The following is a 16064-nucleotide window of genomic DNA, read 5'->3' as shown; positions in this document are numbered from 1 at the left end:
CCAATATGCCAAAACTCAATTGGACATTTTCATTTGTATCCAAATCATTATTTCTCCTTCCTGCGCTACTGGCAATCCATCAAAATCTTTGACCTGAGGCTTCCAATTTTCCTTTGGAATTCCCACATGCGATGATTCCAACCACTAGGTCGTGTTGCTCCCCCTGACCCCAGGCAAGATGCCTTACCTACCAGGCAGGGAATCAAGACCTGCAGGTTTTCCCATAAGAGAGGGGAAAGAGGGAGGAGAGTTATGGCTCTACCGGTCTAATTTCTGCCTGCGGCACAATACTCAGACAGCATAGGAGCTCTCCCTGAGAAAGGAAGTGGCGAATGTGAGTTTTTCAGGCCTAACTTGTGCTCTTTACACCTTCTCAAAACCAAAAGCCTTTCTTCAAAAGCGCTTTTTCAACCTTCCTGCTTACGTAGTACGGAAATTGGGTCAAAACTTCAAAGACACCCCCACCTCACCCTGTCGACGTCTGCAGAGCAAACTCAGACACTTCACTGCCAGAGACCAGACCTCTCTCTCTCTCTCTCTCTCTCTCTCTCTCTCTCTCTCTCTCTCTCTTGTTCCCTTTACACCCCTAAAAACTATCATTTTGCTTTGAGATGGACACCTGACTCCATTCATTTCCCCTTAAAAAGAGAGAAACAAACAGAAAAGTTAACGGAAGTGTCCATTCTCTTCCCTGCCCTCTGGATCAGGTAAGGATCTTGAGATATTTGATGCACAGATAACCATTTTTCTCCCCATTTGGTGCTGAACTGGCGCTGCTCCACATTGGTAAGAAATCGATATTTCATTGTGGTGGCATCTGCCCTCTGGAACTCCCTGCCTATTGACATCAGCAGAAGTTGAGTGTCCACATCAAGGGAAGTAATGGTACCACTCTATTCTGCCTTGGTCAGGCCACAACTGGAATACCGTGTTCAGTTCTGGGCACCAAAATTTGAGAAGGATGTTGACAAGCTGGAAGGTGTGCAGAGGAGGGCAACCGAGATGATCAAGGGTCTTGAAACCAGACCATATGAGGAACGGTTGAAGGAGCTGGGTAGGTTTAGCCGGGGAAAGAGGAGACTGAGAGGAGGTAGGAGAGCCACCTTCAAATATCTCAAGGGCCGCCACACGGAAGATGGGGCATCTTGTTTTCTCCTGCTCTGGAGGGTAGGGCTCGAACCCGTGGCTTCAAGTTACAACAAAGGAGATTCTGACTAAATGTCAGGAATAACTTTCTGACAGTAAAAGCCGTTTGACAGTGGAACAATCTCCCTCAGGAGGTGGTGGGCTCTCCTTCCTTGGAGGTTTTTAAGCAGAGGTTGGGGGGCCACCTGCCCTGGATGCTTTAGCTGAGATTTCTGCATTGCAGGGGGTTGGACTAGATGTCCCGTGGGGTCCCATCCAACTCTACAATTCTATGCTCAGGGAACAGCTTCTTCACTGTACTCTTTCCTGTGCCTGTTAAATACATTTTCGTTGCCATTTAGACAAGCCTTTCCAGACATGTGGAATCGTAGAGTTGGAAAGAATCACAAGGGCCATCTATTCCCACCCCGTGCCGTGCAGAAATGTTGACATATGTTTTAATCGGTTTTCATTTTATCACAGGTTTTATCTTTGGAAAGTTTTAAAGAATTGTTTCCCCCCGATACTTTTAATGGCCTTAATTCTATTGAGAAACACCACTTTGAGATTGTTGTTCTATAGTCAAGTGGTATAGACATTTTATGGAAAAAGCACACAGGAAAAAAAAGTTGGGGGTTCAAGGTGGGGTTTCAGGGATCGAACCTCAAGGGGGTCCTTGGTTGTTAAAGGTTGGTTAGGGTGGGCTGGCGCTGGGTTTAGATAGACCGGTGGTGTGATTTTGTGTAAGACAGCTTCCTATTTAAATCAGCCACTTATCCAAAACCACAGGACTAGAAACTTCTTCGCAGGCAGAAGGTCCTGGGTTCAGTCCCCTGTCTGAAAGTCTGGAGACCCACCTTCAATCACTGCAAATAGTCCTGAGCTTGATTGATCCATAGTCTGACTTGGTATATATTGTTGTTGTTTAGTCGTTTAGTCGTGTCCGCCTCTTTGTGACCCCCTGGACCAGAGCACGCCAGGCACTCCTGTCTTCCACTGCCTCCCGCAGTTTGGTCAAACTCATGCTGGTAGCTTCAAGAACACTGTCCCACCATCTCGTCCTCTGCCGTCCCCTTCTCCTTGTGCCCTCCATCTTTCCCAACATCAGGGTCTTTTCCAGGGAGTCTTCTCTTCTCATGAGGTGGCCAAAGTACTGGAGCCTCAGCTTCAGGATCTGTCCTTCCAGTGAGCACTCAGGGCTGATTTCCTTCAGAATGGAGAGGTTGGATCTTCTTGCAGTCCATGGGACTCTCAAGAGTCTCCTCCAGCACCAGAATTCAAAAGCATCAATTCTTTGGCGATCAGCCTTCTTTATGGTCCAGCTCTCACTTCCATACATCACTACTGGGAAAATATACTACTTGGTATATATAGCCAGAGTTTTTGTTAGGGGGGCAGACCTTTTGTTGAGTGGGGGCAAAACCTCAGTTTGCTATGTATTTTTATTGATTTTTATTGATTGGGGGGCAGCTGCCCCTCCTTGCCCCCCCCTTAGCTACACCCATGTATATGTCCCTATCTAAATCAGAATCATGAGGACCAGAAACTAACTTTAGATTTACAGGGGAGGCCACAGCTCAGTTGCAGGGGAATCTGCTGAAAGGCAGCTGCCTACATTCCCAGTCAACCCTGTCAAATGCTTTCTCCAGAACCGCCAGGACTTAGTTTTACTTTCAGGGCAAGGCAGGCGCTCCCTGGCGACTTTGCCTGCAGAAGGTCCCATGTTCAAGCTGCCAGCCAGTGTAAACAATACTGAGCTTGATGGCCCAGGGGTCTGACACAGCGCAATGGAGTTTCTTTTTAAAAAATAAAACAAAATGTCCAAAAATTCCACATAAAATTCCAGTGCAAATTTTAAAAGATTTCTTTCATATCGTTGACTTCACATCCCATTTTCTGTTATGTTTTTCTTATCCTCCCCCTTTCCTGCATTCTGTCTTCCCTCTGTTTTAACATAGCCATAACACAATGATATTTAATTATTTCTGTTGTTCATAGTTCGAAACCTGATCACAGATTCTTCATGTTCTGTGTCCTGCTTGGAGCAAAATCATTGCAGGCTGTTTTATTTAGCTCCTTTGATTTCAGTAAGTTCCTCTGTGTTTAACTTAGCCAGACACTACTCACAGTCCTATTCAGAGTAGTCCCCGTTGGACTCGCTTCGGCCCATCAATTTCCAATGGGTCTTCTCCGAGCTAAATTTTTTCAGTGTTTGCAGAGGAAGCAGAGTCTTGCGATTGACATCTATACTGTGACTTGGGGTTGATTTCGGTTTCTCTCAAGTTTTCCACCCTTCCAGTTTTCAGTTTGTCATGTTTCCACATCCGTTTGCAAACTTTAATAAAATAATTTTAAAAGCCCTGATGGAAGTTCATCAGCACTTTTGCCTCCCATTGACAGGTTTCTGTGTGGAGTTTCCCTAATATGATGCATCCCCACATGTTATTTTTGCAAATTTGTGCACTATTGCCAACACACATTTCCACCGAGTGTCTGCACATTTTGAGCTGTGCTTCATTTGCGGGGGCTGCATCATTCGAGTTTGGAGGCTTGTGAAATGAAATAATGAAGTTCCTAACCAGCTTCCCGCTGGCTGGCAGACATGAATGCCACATTGGTGGTGAACGCCGGGCCAATGTGATTTAGGGACAAGTATTGACTGAATTCTGGTGCTGGAGGAGACTCTTGAGAGTCCCATGGACTGCAAGAAGATCAAACGCATCCATTCTTAAGGAAATCAGCCCTGAGTGCTCACTGGAAGGACAGATCCTTCCAGGCTGAGGCTCCAATACTTTGGCCACCTCATGAGAAGAGAAGACTCCCTGGAAAAGACCCTGATGTTGGGAAAGATGGAGGGCACAAGGAGAAGGGGACGGCAGAGGACGAGATGGTGGGACAGTGTTCTCCAAGCTACGAACATGAGTTTGACCAAACTGCGGGAGGCAGTGGAAGACAGGAGGGCCTGGTGTGCTCTGGTCCAGGGGGGTCACAAAGAGTCAGACACGACTAAACGGCTAAACAACAACAACAACAAATTGACTGCTTGGTCTTGCATGCTCAATAGGGTTATAACTTTCTGACTTCCCCCCCCCCCAATACCTGATTTCCTGTGTCATAAAGGGATGAACTTTTGCTTAGAAACACTGAAAAAGGGACTAATTGTTGTGAAAAAAGGTCACCCCGAAAGTTGGAGTCACCATATATGTACTTTGAAAATGGCTTCAAGAACTTGTCACAAAAATGCTTACAAAAAAGCATTGCAGGTGTTGGAGAATCACTGGAATCAGGAGCCATCCATACACCGGACACCAAGAAGTGATCGAAGTGATGTGGGAATGTTATGATGTTTGCAGCAAAAACAAAGTCCAGCTGCAACCTTGATTTATTCTAGGTGATAAGAAGTGATGTGCAATGTACAAAACATTGTACAAGTATTAGAAAATTTGCAAGCTCTGTTTTCCCCATATTATAATACATGCTATGCATATTACATAATATGTTAAAAAAGTAAAGGGACCCCTGACCATTAGGTCCAGTCGTGTCTGACTCTGGGGTTGCAGCGCTCATCTCGCTTTACTGGCTGAGGGAGCCGGCATACAGCTTCCGGGTCATGTGGCCAGCATGACTAAGTCGCTTCTGGCGAACCAGAGCAGCGCACGGAAACGCCGTTTACCTTCCCGCCAGAGTGGTACCTATTTATCTACTTGCACTTTTGATGTGCTTTCAAACTGCTAGGTTGGCAGGAGCTGGGACCGAGCAACGGGAGCTCACCCCGTCGCGGGGATGCGAACCGCCAACCTTCTGATCGGCAAGCCCAAGAGGCTCTGTGGTTTAACCCACAGCACCACCTGTGTCCCCTACCTATCTCCTAACCCAGCCTTTCTCAACCTGTGGGTCCCCAGATGTTGTTGAACTACAACTCCCATCACGCCTAGCTAGCAAGGCCAGAGCTCAGGGATGATGGGAGTTGTAGTCCAACAACATCTGGGGACCCACAGCTTGAGAACCGCTCCAACCTCAGTTCCAACCCTCCGAAACCAACCCTCTCAACTCCCACAACCACTGTCTCTCCCCAGATCCTCTCCTACCTTCCCGCCGAAGCGGTACCTATTTATCTACTTGCACTTTGACGTGTTTTCGAACTGCTAGGTGGGCAGGAGCAGGGACTGAGCAACGGGAGCTCACCCTGTCATGGGGATTTGAACCGCCGACCTTCTGATCAGCAAATCCTAGGCTCAGTGGTTTAGACCACAGCACGACCCGCGTCCCTACATAATATGTTATACAGCTACAAATACAAAATTGGATGTATTGATTTTAGGGTGACCTTTTTTTTTCAAAATATTTGGAAATGACAGCTCATTCCTTTGTTTTTGGGCAAAAATTCATAAGGCTGTAAAAAAGTTATAACCCTAATGCTCAACCTGTTTAGAAATGGGTTTTTTTGTTTTGTCGTCCCCCCCCCCCCCCCCGTAGAAGAGAAAAGGCTCAGGACAGGTAGAGTGGGTGGGATCCAAACATGCACACAGTCCCAAAGCAAGACTCTTGGCAAACTCTTGGGGGAACTTACCCATTCAACATATAAAAATAAATTGCCTTTGTTTCTCCCTCTGCCTGAAAAAAGGTTGAGCAATTGTACATTTCCGAGCACAATTCAAAGTGTTGGTGTTAACCTTTTTGGTCTTGGTGGAAGCCGCTCAGAGTGGCTGGGGAAACCCAGCCAGATGGGAGGCGTACAAATAATAAATTATTATTATTATTATTATTATTATTATTATTATTATTATTATTATTGAAAGCCCTAAACGGCCTTGGTCCAGTATACCTGAAGGAGCGTCTCCACCCCCATTGTTCAGCCCAGACATTGAGGTCCAGCTCCAAGGGCCTTCTGGCGGTTCCCTCCCTGCGAGAAGCCAAGTTACAGGGAACCAGGCAGAGGGCCTTCTTGGTGGTGGCGCCCGCCCTGTGAAACGCCCTCCCACCAGATGTCAAAGAGAACAACGACTACCAGACTTTTAGAAGATATCTGAAGGCAGCCGTGTTTCAGGAAGCTTTTAATGTTTGATGCATTACTGTATTTTAATATTTTGTTGGAGGCTACCCAGAGTGGCTTTGGAGGCCCGGCCCGATGGGTGGGGTATAAATTATTAATAATAATAATAATAATAATAATAATAATAATAATAATAATGACGCAAACATGTGCACAGTGAGCTTTGCTCCGAAAGCAACATCCAAACCTTCTCGTGTTTTCCCGAGCCATCTTTTCCAGCAAACTTTCTTATTGTATTTTATATTCTTTATTGCCAAATAAAAAGTACAAAATGCACAGAGTAAGATAAGATACACAATCATAGGAAAAAGCAAGAAATAGTACTCATGTAGAAAACAAAACAGAAAAAACATTGTGTACATTACAAAAAAAGGTGGAAAATTGTTATATTTAACAATGACCTTAATCTAATGTGGGTATTTATAAATCTGTCCATGGCATGTGGACATCTTTTCCAGCAAACTTTACAGGGAAGGAAACCTGTAAAAAAAGAAAAAAGACCAAATCAATTTCTCTCCAGAAAAAGGCAGCAGAAAACTTGGGAAATGTTGAGCAGGTGTGACCCAAACATCCAAAAAATGTCTTTTGCCCCCAGAACAACATACAGGTAAACCTGAGCATTATTTTCCAGGAAACACCAACTTTCTTAATGGTAAAAATTAGTAATAATCTGGCCTGCTTTCAAAAATGCAAACATATCTTCCCAGAGGACCAGGCCACATTTAGCCAACACTTCCTCAAGGCCAAACACATCGGCTGCCTGCTGAGCAGGCGACTGCAGCTTGCCTGCCTCTTCACACCCACCAGACACAGCGATGCGCAGAAATTTCCAACCACAAACACTCAGTTGCAGGGAGGCTGGATGGCTGTTGTGATCGCACGCCTTTTAAAGATAATGTATGCTAATCAGAGACAAACACGGAAGGTCAACTTTTTTAAACTGGTTTTTCCACCTTCCTCGGTTTCCCCTGCAGGCAGAACAGATGCTTTCCCACTTAGCTCCCTGAAAGGTAAAATAATAGTTGTTGTTGTTGTTGTTATTATTATTATTATTATTTTATTACTTCAACCCCACCCATCTAACTGGGTTGTCCACTGTGCTCGGAAACATACTGGGAGCCAGCATAGATCCTTTAGGATGGGTGTTATCCAGTCCTGGCGGCCACTCCCAGTCACCAGTATGGCTGCCGCCTTCTTGGTCACCTTCCAAGGTAGCCCTGTGGAGATCGCATGGCAGTAGTCCAAGCAGGAGATAACCAGAGCATGCACCACCCTAGCAAGACAGTGTGCAGACAGGGAGAGTCTCAGATGGAGCTGGTAGACAGCTGCCCTGGACGCAGAATTAACCTGCAGTGGTGTAGCGTGGGTTGTCAGCACCCGGGGCAAGGCAAGTAATTTGGGCCCCCTAACCCCTAACCTGCCGCCGCTGCCAGCTTCTTCTTGCTGCTGCCTGGGCTGGGGTATTTACGGTAAGGTAGCCACGGCGGCGGCGGCGGGTCTGTGTCAGGTGATCTGAGGCGAGTTGCCGCTGGCGCTGCCACCCAAACGACGCCGCTTGCCCGGAGGAGGAGGAGGGCAGAGAGGCGAGTAAAATGCAACATGGCCCAGCAGCTGCAGCAGCAGCGGCGGGGCTGTGAGGAGGGGCTGCCTGGCGTGCCCTCTGTGGCCGTGACGCGTGGGGACCGCGGCGAGCGCTGAGAGCTGCTGCCTGCCGGATACCTTCAGCCCAGACGCGCGCACAGCTCGTCGGTTCCGCGAGACATGGGGCTCTGCTACAGCCTGTGCCCGAGGCTCTTCGGTGACTCCGGAGGCAGCGACCGCGCCCCCCCAGATGTTGCGCCCGGTGTGGCCGGCCCCCTTGCACCCCCATGCTACACCACTGTTAACCTGCACCTCCATGGACAGCTGTTAGTCCAAAATGTTCCCCAGGCTGTGCATCTGGTCCTTCAGGGGCACAGTTACCCCATTCAGGATCAGGGAGTCCCCCATAACCAACTGCCTCCTGTGCCCCCAGAAACAGAACTTCTGTCTTGTCAGGTTTCAACCTCAACCCGCTGACCGTAAACCAATGCAAATCCAGTGTGCCATTGTACAGTGGTGGTTGTTGTTTAGTTGTTTAGCCGTGTCCGACTCTTCGTGACCCCATGGACCAGAGCACGCCAGGCACTCCTGTCTTCCACTGCCTCATTGTACAGTGGTACCTCGGGTTAAGAACTTAATTTTTTTGGGAGGTCCATTCTTAACCTGAAACTGTTCTTAACCTGAAGCACCACTTTAGCTAATGGGGCCTCCTGCGGCTGCTGTGCTGCTGGAGCCCGATTTCTGTTCTCATCCTGAAGCAAAGTTTTTAACCTGAAGCACTATTTCTGGACAAAATAAAAAAAAATCCTTCCAGTAGCACCTTAAAGACCAACTAAGTTAGTTCTAGGTATGAGCTTTCGTGTGCATGCACCCTTCTTCAGATACCATGCATGCATATTCTTCAGATACTATTTCTGGGTTAGCGGAGTGTGTAACCTGAAGTGTCTGTAACCCGAGGTACCACTGTAATGGATTGTTTGAAGTCATTTCTGCAACAGGTAAATACAATTTTAGTCTCCCCATTCCTCACCCTGACCTGTCCAGTATTTTGCCCGACCAAAGGGGGTGATGAGGGTCATCTAGACCAACCCTCTGCAATGCAGGAATCTTCTGCCCATTGTGGGGGTCGAAGCCACAGCCTCACCGACTGCTCTGTCCCGGAAGGCTTGAGAGCAGCCTGGTGTCAGAGGCTTCATTTCATAGCTACATTTGCACAGCAAGCCCCCGGCACAAACACAGAGCGACCATCTGCCTGCTCTTAAGTCACGCCTCTTGACGGCTGAGCTTCCTGCCGCAATTTCCTTCCCCCCAAATGACATACGAGCGGCTTCTGATTCTTCAAGAGCCTTCCACGAACAGAAGATCAGTGCGAACACATGGATGCCATAAATTGCAAAATCTATCAAGCATGTAGAAGAGACTCCCCAGAGGGAACCTTTCCCAGTGTTTGGGACCTTTTAGCTTAGAGAAAAGGCGAAGAAGAAGAGACACAACGCTAGGACTGTACGAAATTAGTCATGGCATGGAGAGAAAAAGCAGAGACATCACCATGCCGACAAAGGTCTGTATAGTTAAAGCTCTGGTTTTCCCAGTAGTGGTGTATGGAAGTGAGAGCTGGACCATAAAGAAGGCTGATGCCGAAGAATGGATGCATTTGAATTGTGGTGCTGGAGGAGACTCTTGAGAGTCCCATGGACTGCAAGAAGATCCAACCTCTCCATTCTGAAGGAAATCAGCCCTGAGTGCTCACTGGAAGGACAGATCCTGAAGCTGAGGCTCCAGTACTTTGGCCACCTCATGAGAAGAGAAGACTCCCTGGAAAAGACCCTGATGTTGGGAAAGATGGAGGGCACAAGGAGAAAGGGACGGCAGAGGACGAGATGGTGGGACAGTGTTCTCAAAGCTACCAGCATGAGTTTGACCAAACTGCGGGAGGCAGTGGAAGACAGGAGTGCCTGGCATGCTCTGGTCCAGGGGGTCAGGAAGAGGCGGACACAACTGAACAACTAAACAACAACAACAACAATGGAGAAAGTGGATAGGGAAAAGTTGTCCTTCCTCTCTCCCCATGCTGGAACCGAAGGTTGGAAGATTCAGGACAGACCGAAGAATGACCTTTTTGTGCAGTTAGACTTCCCAAGAAGATAAAACAATAAAATTACACAGTCACCATTCCGGCAGCCGCATTTTGGATTAGTTGTAGTTTCCAAGGTGTTATGTATTCAGTGGTCTGTGTTTGCCTGAGCTTGAGTCTGGACTAAGGATTGTGAGCTCCTGTGTTCTGATTCAATGCATGATGTCCAATCACATAACATTTCGGGATTTGGACCTCTGCCATTGGGCCTTGAACTCTGAGTCGTGATTTGCAGCTTGGAAGTTTAGACAGCCAATCACGTTGGAGATGGGAGTGGCCCAGGCTTTCAGAAATGTATATAAGCAGTTGCTTTGCCCGTTTCCCAGTTATGTAGTTCAATAAAGGTTCTTGCTGTTATCGCTGTGTCTTGCCTCGTGGGAACCCACCTACACTTCAAAAGTCACCTTCAAAGGTAGCCCCACTGAGAGCTCATGACAGTAGTCCAAGCTGGAGATAACCAGAGCATGCACCACTCTGACGAGACAGGGCGCAGGCAAGGAGGATCTCAGATGGAGCTGGTAGGCAGCCGCCCTGGACGCAGAATTGGCCTGCGCCTCCATGGACAGATGTGAGTCCAAAATGACCCTAATAATAACAAATGCTAGAATAAGCTAGGATTCTTTTTGCACAAAAATGGAAGGAAGAAGAAGTTCCCACAAAAGAAGACGTAAAATGATTCACTACGTGGAATTGGCAAAGCCAAAAGCAAAAATGGAAGCCTTTTTCAGAATACAGTGGTACCTCGGCTTAATAATTTAATTCGTTCTGCAGGTCCATTCTTAACCTGAAACTGTTCTTAACCTGAAGCACCACTTTAGCTAATGGAGCCTCCCACTTCCACTGCACGATTTCTGTTCTCATCCTGAAGCAAAGTTATTAACCTGAAGCACTATTTCTGGATTAGTGGAGTATGTAACCTGAAGCGTATGTAACCTCAAGCGTATGTAACCCGAGGTACCACTGTATTTAAATAAATGTTATATTATGATGAATTCATGAGCAGGATTTCAATTACAGTGGTACCTTGGGCTACATACGCTTCAGGTTACAGACTCCGCTAACCCAGAAATAGTACCTCGGGTTAAGAACTTTACCTCAAGATGAGAACAGAAATCGCGCGGCGGCAGCGGGAGACCCCATTAGCTAAAGTGGTGCTTCAGGTTAAGAACAGTTTCATGTTAAGAACGGACCTCTGGAACGAATTAAGTTCTTAACACGAGGTACCACTGTACGGGCGACAGAAGGAATTAGAGAATATTGTATGACTGTAAAGTTATAAGAGAGAGAAGACAGGGTGCAGCAAGGGGGAGAAATGAAAAACATCATGGAAAATGGGGTGTGAAGTCGCCAAAGCAAAAGAAAAATCTACTATGCATTGGAATGGCTATGTGAATTTTTGAGAAATTTAATTTTTTTTAAAGGATATTGTTTTTTTGTTTTTTTCTTTTAAATATGGCTCTAGTCCTCATGAATTCTATTTAGGCACCTGCCTCAGTGCGGTCTACACTGACTTAGCAGACTTGGGTCTCCAGGAGGGGAAGTCAAAAAACCCAAGAAAAATGTTTTGGAGGGCATAGAGTTTGCGGCTGCCACTTCTATTGCAAGTGTCATAGAACCATAGAATCATAGAATCGTAGAGTTGGAAGAGACCACAAGGGCCATCGAGTCCAACCCCCTGCCAAGCAGGAAACACCATCAGAGCACTCCTGACATATGGTTGTCAAGCCTCTGCTTAAAGACCTCCAAAGAAGGAGACTCCACCACACTCCTTGGCAGCAAATTCCACTGTCCAACAGCTCTTACTGTCAGGAAGTTCTTCCTAATGTTTAGGTGGAATCTTTTTTCTTGTAGTTTAGAGCCATTGCTCTGTGTCCGCTTCTCTGGAGCAGCAGAAAACAACCTTTCTCCCTCCTCTATGTGACATCCTTTTATATCTTTGAACATGGCTATCATATCACCCCTTAACCTCCTCTTCTCCAGGCTAAACATGCCCAGCTCCCTTAGCCGTTCCTCATAAGGCATCATTTCCAGGCCTTTGACCATTTTGGTTGCCCTCCTCTGGACCCGTTCCAGTTTGTCAGTGTCCTTCTTGAACTGTGGTGCCCAGAACTGGACACAGTACTTGATGACAATGGAAGACGTAACCTGTGTACTCCTTGAATGCCCTTTTTATAACGATCTTAGAAACAATTGCATCCGCCCATCGTGAAGATAGCAGAAGGGAAGCTCATCTCTTGCAAAGACCTTTTTTCCCTGTTGTCTGACATAGAGAAGCCTATCTCTTTTATAACATCCGCATTTCTCACTAAGGCCCTACAAATTCGTGTAATAAAAGGGGGTATTGGAAATGATTTATCCTCTAAAGGTCACGGAGCAAAAATGTAAACCACGGTTAGCAGCAGAATTCTTCTTCTTATTATTTTTTACGTGTGAAGTGGCTGTTTGGTAGAACACAATAAACCGAACTAAGCTGCACTGAACTGCGTGTGTAATTTTATTGTTGTTGAAATTTAATAATTTTTTTATTAAATTAAATTTAATAAATTTGATTATATATTTAAGGAATATATAAGATTATATTGTAAAAACAATACCATCTTAGCAGAACTTGAAAGATACTTGTGAACAAAAATGAATGAAGCGAATACTTTAGTGGATTGTATGAAAAAGGATGTAAAGTAAAGCTGCGTGACAAAACCATGACAACTGAAACAGTATAATGAGAACGATTGGAATAAATTTTCATTTGATAGACATGATTTTGTATAAATTTTTGGTCCCCCCCCCCTTTTCTTCTTTTCTTTTTTGTCTTTTTAAATTTTTTCTTACTTTTATGTCTTGATGTTTTCTTCTTTTTGTATTGAACTTTTCTATACTTACCTTCGTTGTAAGTTTGTATTTTAAACGAATAAAGATTTACCATAAAAAAAAGAAATTTAATAAAACACAATACAGTGGTACCTCTGGATGCGAACAGGATCCGTTCCGGAGCCCCGTTTGCATCCTGAAGCGAACACAACCCGCGTCTGCGCGGCTCGCGATTTGCCGCTTCCGCACATGCGCGTGACGTCATTTTGAGCATCTGCACATGCGCAAGTGGCAAAACCCGGAAGTAACGCGCTCCGTTACTTCCGGGTCGCCACTGAGTGTAACCTGAAAACGCTCAACCTGAAGCACATTTAACCTGAGGTATGACTATACGCAATAATAATAATTAATATATATCCTTTATTAGGCATAGCAAATCACACATTATCAGACACCGTACACAAAGTGTGCAAAATACGAGCTCAACATAACAAGGTTTGTACCAGTCAGATCTTTAACTCCAGAGAAAATTTGCATAAATAATACAACACAACACCACTGCATCACCGATCAATTAAGAACCACTAAATCTCTTTATAACGGCCCAGTCTTTCTACATGGACAGCACTCAAAAATTCAGCCACTATTAAAGTAATTTGATCATTCCTGTCCGAGACCAGGTCCTGAACCGTTGGTGGCATAGAATTGAGCCTGTTGAGTTGTAAGGCCTCTAATAATTGCCTTCTGGCATAAATGCCAAAATCACAAGAAAAGAAAATATGCTCCAAAGTATCAGGTTCCTGGGACACGGGTGGCGCTCTGGGTTAAACCACAGAGCCTAGGACTTGCCGATCAGAAGGTCAGCAGTTCAAATCCCCGTGATGGGGAGAGCTCCCATTATTCGGTCCCTGCTCCTGCCCACCTAGCAGTTTGAAAGCACGTCAAAGTGCAAGTAGATAAATAGGTACCAGTCTGGCGGGAAGGTAAACAGCGTTTGGTTCACCAGAAGTGGCTTAGTCATGCTGGCCACATGACACGGAAGCTGTGCGCCGGCTCCCTCGGCCAATAAAGCGAGATGAGCGCCGCAACCCCAGGTCACGACTGGACCTAATGGTCAGGGGTCCCTTTACCTTTATCAGGTTCCTGTTTACTACATTTGCAGAGACGCTCTGATTCTGGGAGAGCTAAATATCTTCCTCTTAAATAGAAATAATAATGCTTGCGTGCTCCTGTTTTCCCAGGTGTTCCCCTGAGCATCCTATGACCACTGCTTGGGCAGCCCCAGGACCTGTCGCGCGATGCCCAACCCGGCTGCCCACCTGCCCTTTTACTATGGCAGCATCTCCCGCTCGGACGCCGAAGAGCACCTCAAGCTGGGCGGGATGATGGACGGCCTTTTCCTGCTGCGCCAGTGCCTTCGCAGCCTGGGGGGCTATGTGCTGTCGGTCACCCACAACCTCCAGTTCCACCACTACCCCATCGAGCGGCTGATGAACGGCACCTTTGCCATTGCGGGCGGCAAGGCGCACTGCGGCCCCGAGGAGCTCTGCGAGTTCTACTCCAAGGACGCTGACGGGCTCTGCTGCCCGCTCAAGAGGCCGTGCAACCGTCCCGGCGGCCTCGAACCCCAGCCGGGCATCTTCGACTCCATCCGAGAGAATATGGTGCGGGAATATATCCGGCAGACGTGGCAGCTGGAGGTACGGGCAGGATCGGGGCCCTTCCTGTGGTTGGGGGGCAGCAGGGGGGAAACATTGCGGCCAGCGGAATATGGAGCGGCACCCAAGATTAAGGGCAAAATGTCAAAAGTTGATTTTTATTCATTTTCAAATTCATAACACATCCAAATCGAATTAAAAGTGATTTAAAACACACACCCCTCAAAAAAACAACAACTGATTTTCCACTTTTTCAGGTATATTCCAATTCATCCCCTTTTAGATGCTGCTTATTTTACAGATTTATTTCTGCTTCACGGATTAAACACAATTACATCAAATAAAAACAAGTGAGCGGTTATAGTAATTTAAACATTTCGTTTTTCTTTCCAACTTGCGTGTACATTCATCCTCTTATCCCTGATAGTTGTCAGCCACTGCCTGTTTGCGCAAACCCTTTTCCTTTCCATAGGCAAACCAGATTATCTCCTTTCAACGTTCAGTCTTTGTTATTGAGTTAAAGGTAAAGGTAAAGGGACCCCTGACCATTAAATCCAGTCGCAGACGACTCTGGGGTTGCGGCGCTCATCTTGCTTTATTGCCCGAGGGAGCCGGCGTACAGCTTCCGGGTCATGTGGCCAGCAGGACTAAGCCGCTTCTGGCGAACCAGAGCAGCGCACGGAAACGCCGTTTACCTTCCCTCTGGAGCAGTATCTATTTATCTACTTGCACTTTGATGTGCTTTCAAACTGCTAGGTTGGCAGGAACAGGGACCGAGCAATGGGAGCTCACCCTGTTGCGGGGATTCGAACCGCTGACCTTCTGATCGGCAAGTCCTGGGCTCTGTGGACCACAGCGCCACCCGCGTCCCATGAGTTCCAGCCTCTCAAATCCATTATTTGCATTCCATTGGAGATAAAGCTTTTACAACGTTTCCCATTCCTTCGTTTCCCATTGGAGGGTATCACAAAGCAGGACTGGGAGATATCTGGTTTCCAACGTCATGATATATCACCAGCTGCACATTGTGATATACTGATATATCACGATGTCTGAAATAAGGATGGAGCTGTGTAGAGGCATTAGCTGGCTTCACAGTTTCCCCCGCATCAATATTTTTGCATGACCCAAGTATATACACACACACCATGATTAGCAGCTTATTGCCAGGTCAAAAATTATGAAACTCTACAATTCTATGCCACTAGATATTCATTTACATTTCCAGCACCCCCTTTCCTTTGAGCACCCCCCCAGGTAATCCCACTGCCCTTCAGTAGACCATACCACCCATTTTGAGAAGTTTAGAACAATGTAGAATTACAAAAACAGTTCCTTCCATCTCCAACATCCAGGCATTATGTAGGAACCAACTGGGGTTAAATGGGAGGCTGATCATTTCCCCCACCAGGCACAGCTTGTCTCGGAAGTTTAAATAATTCCCAGAAAGGCAATAGAGTCTCTGTTCTCTCCTCTTCCTTCTTCGTAGGGGGACACCCTCGAACAGGCCATCATCAGCCAGGCCCCCCAGGTGGAGAAGCTCCTGGCCACCACAGCCCACGAGAAGATGCCCTGGTACCACGGCCCCATCACTCGAGCGCAAGCGGAAAGCAGACTCTACTCAGGCTCACAGCCTGATGGGAAATTCTTGTAAGCACGTTATCAGGGCAAAGCTTCTTGTCTGTTGTCTCCTCCTCCTCCTCCT

At 46.6% G+C, this 16064-nt stretch overlaps 1 protein-coding gene across 2 annotated transcripts in view; it reads left to right on the top strand.

The window, feature by feature from the left end:
• The first annotated feature begins 544 nt into the window (after positions 1 to 544).
• Positions 545 to 16064, top strand: part of ZAP70 (zeta chain of T cell receptor associated protein kinase 70) — a 33314-nt gene continuing 17794 nt past the window's right edge. The window contains exons 1-3 of one of the 2 annotated variants that reach the window (XM_081846208.1): positions 545 to 707; positions 13943 to 14401; positions 15849 to 16009. In XM_081846208.1, the coding sequence (XP_081702334.1) occupies positions 14000 to 14401; positions 15849 to 16009 (563 nt within the window). In that variant the 5' untranslated portion in view covers positions 545 to 707; positions 13943 to 13999. The remainder of the gene's footprint in view (positions 708 to 13942; positions 14402 to 15848; positions 16010 to 16064) is intronic. The other variant, XM_081846209.1, reaches the window with a different exon arrangement.

The sequence above is a fragment of the Podarcis erhardii genome (assembly GCF_964252035.2).
Source record: "Podarcis erhardii genome assembly, chromosome: 18".
Lineage (NCBI taxonomy): Eukaryota > Metazoa > Chordata > Lepidosauria > Squamata > Lacertidae > Podarcis > Podarcis erhardii.
The sequence above is the reverse complement of the archived record's forward strand: the minus strand, read 5'-3'. Positions and strand labels throughout refer to the sequence as shown.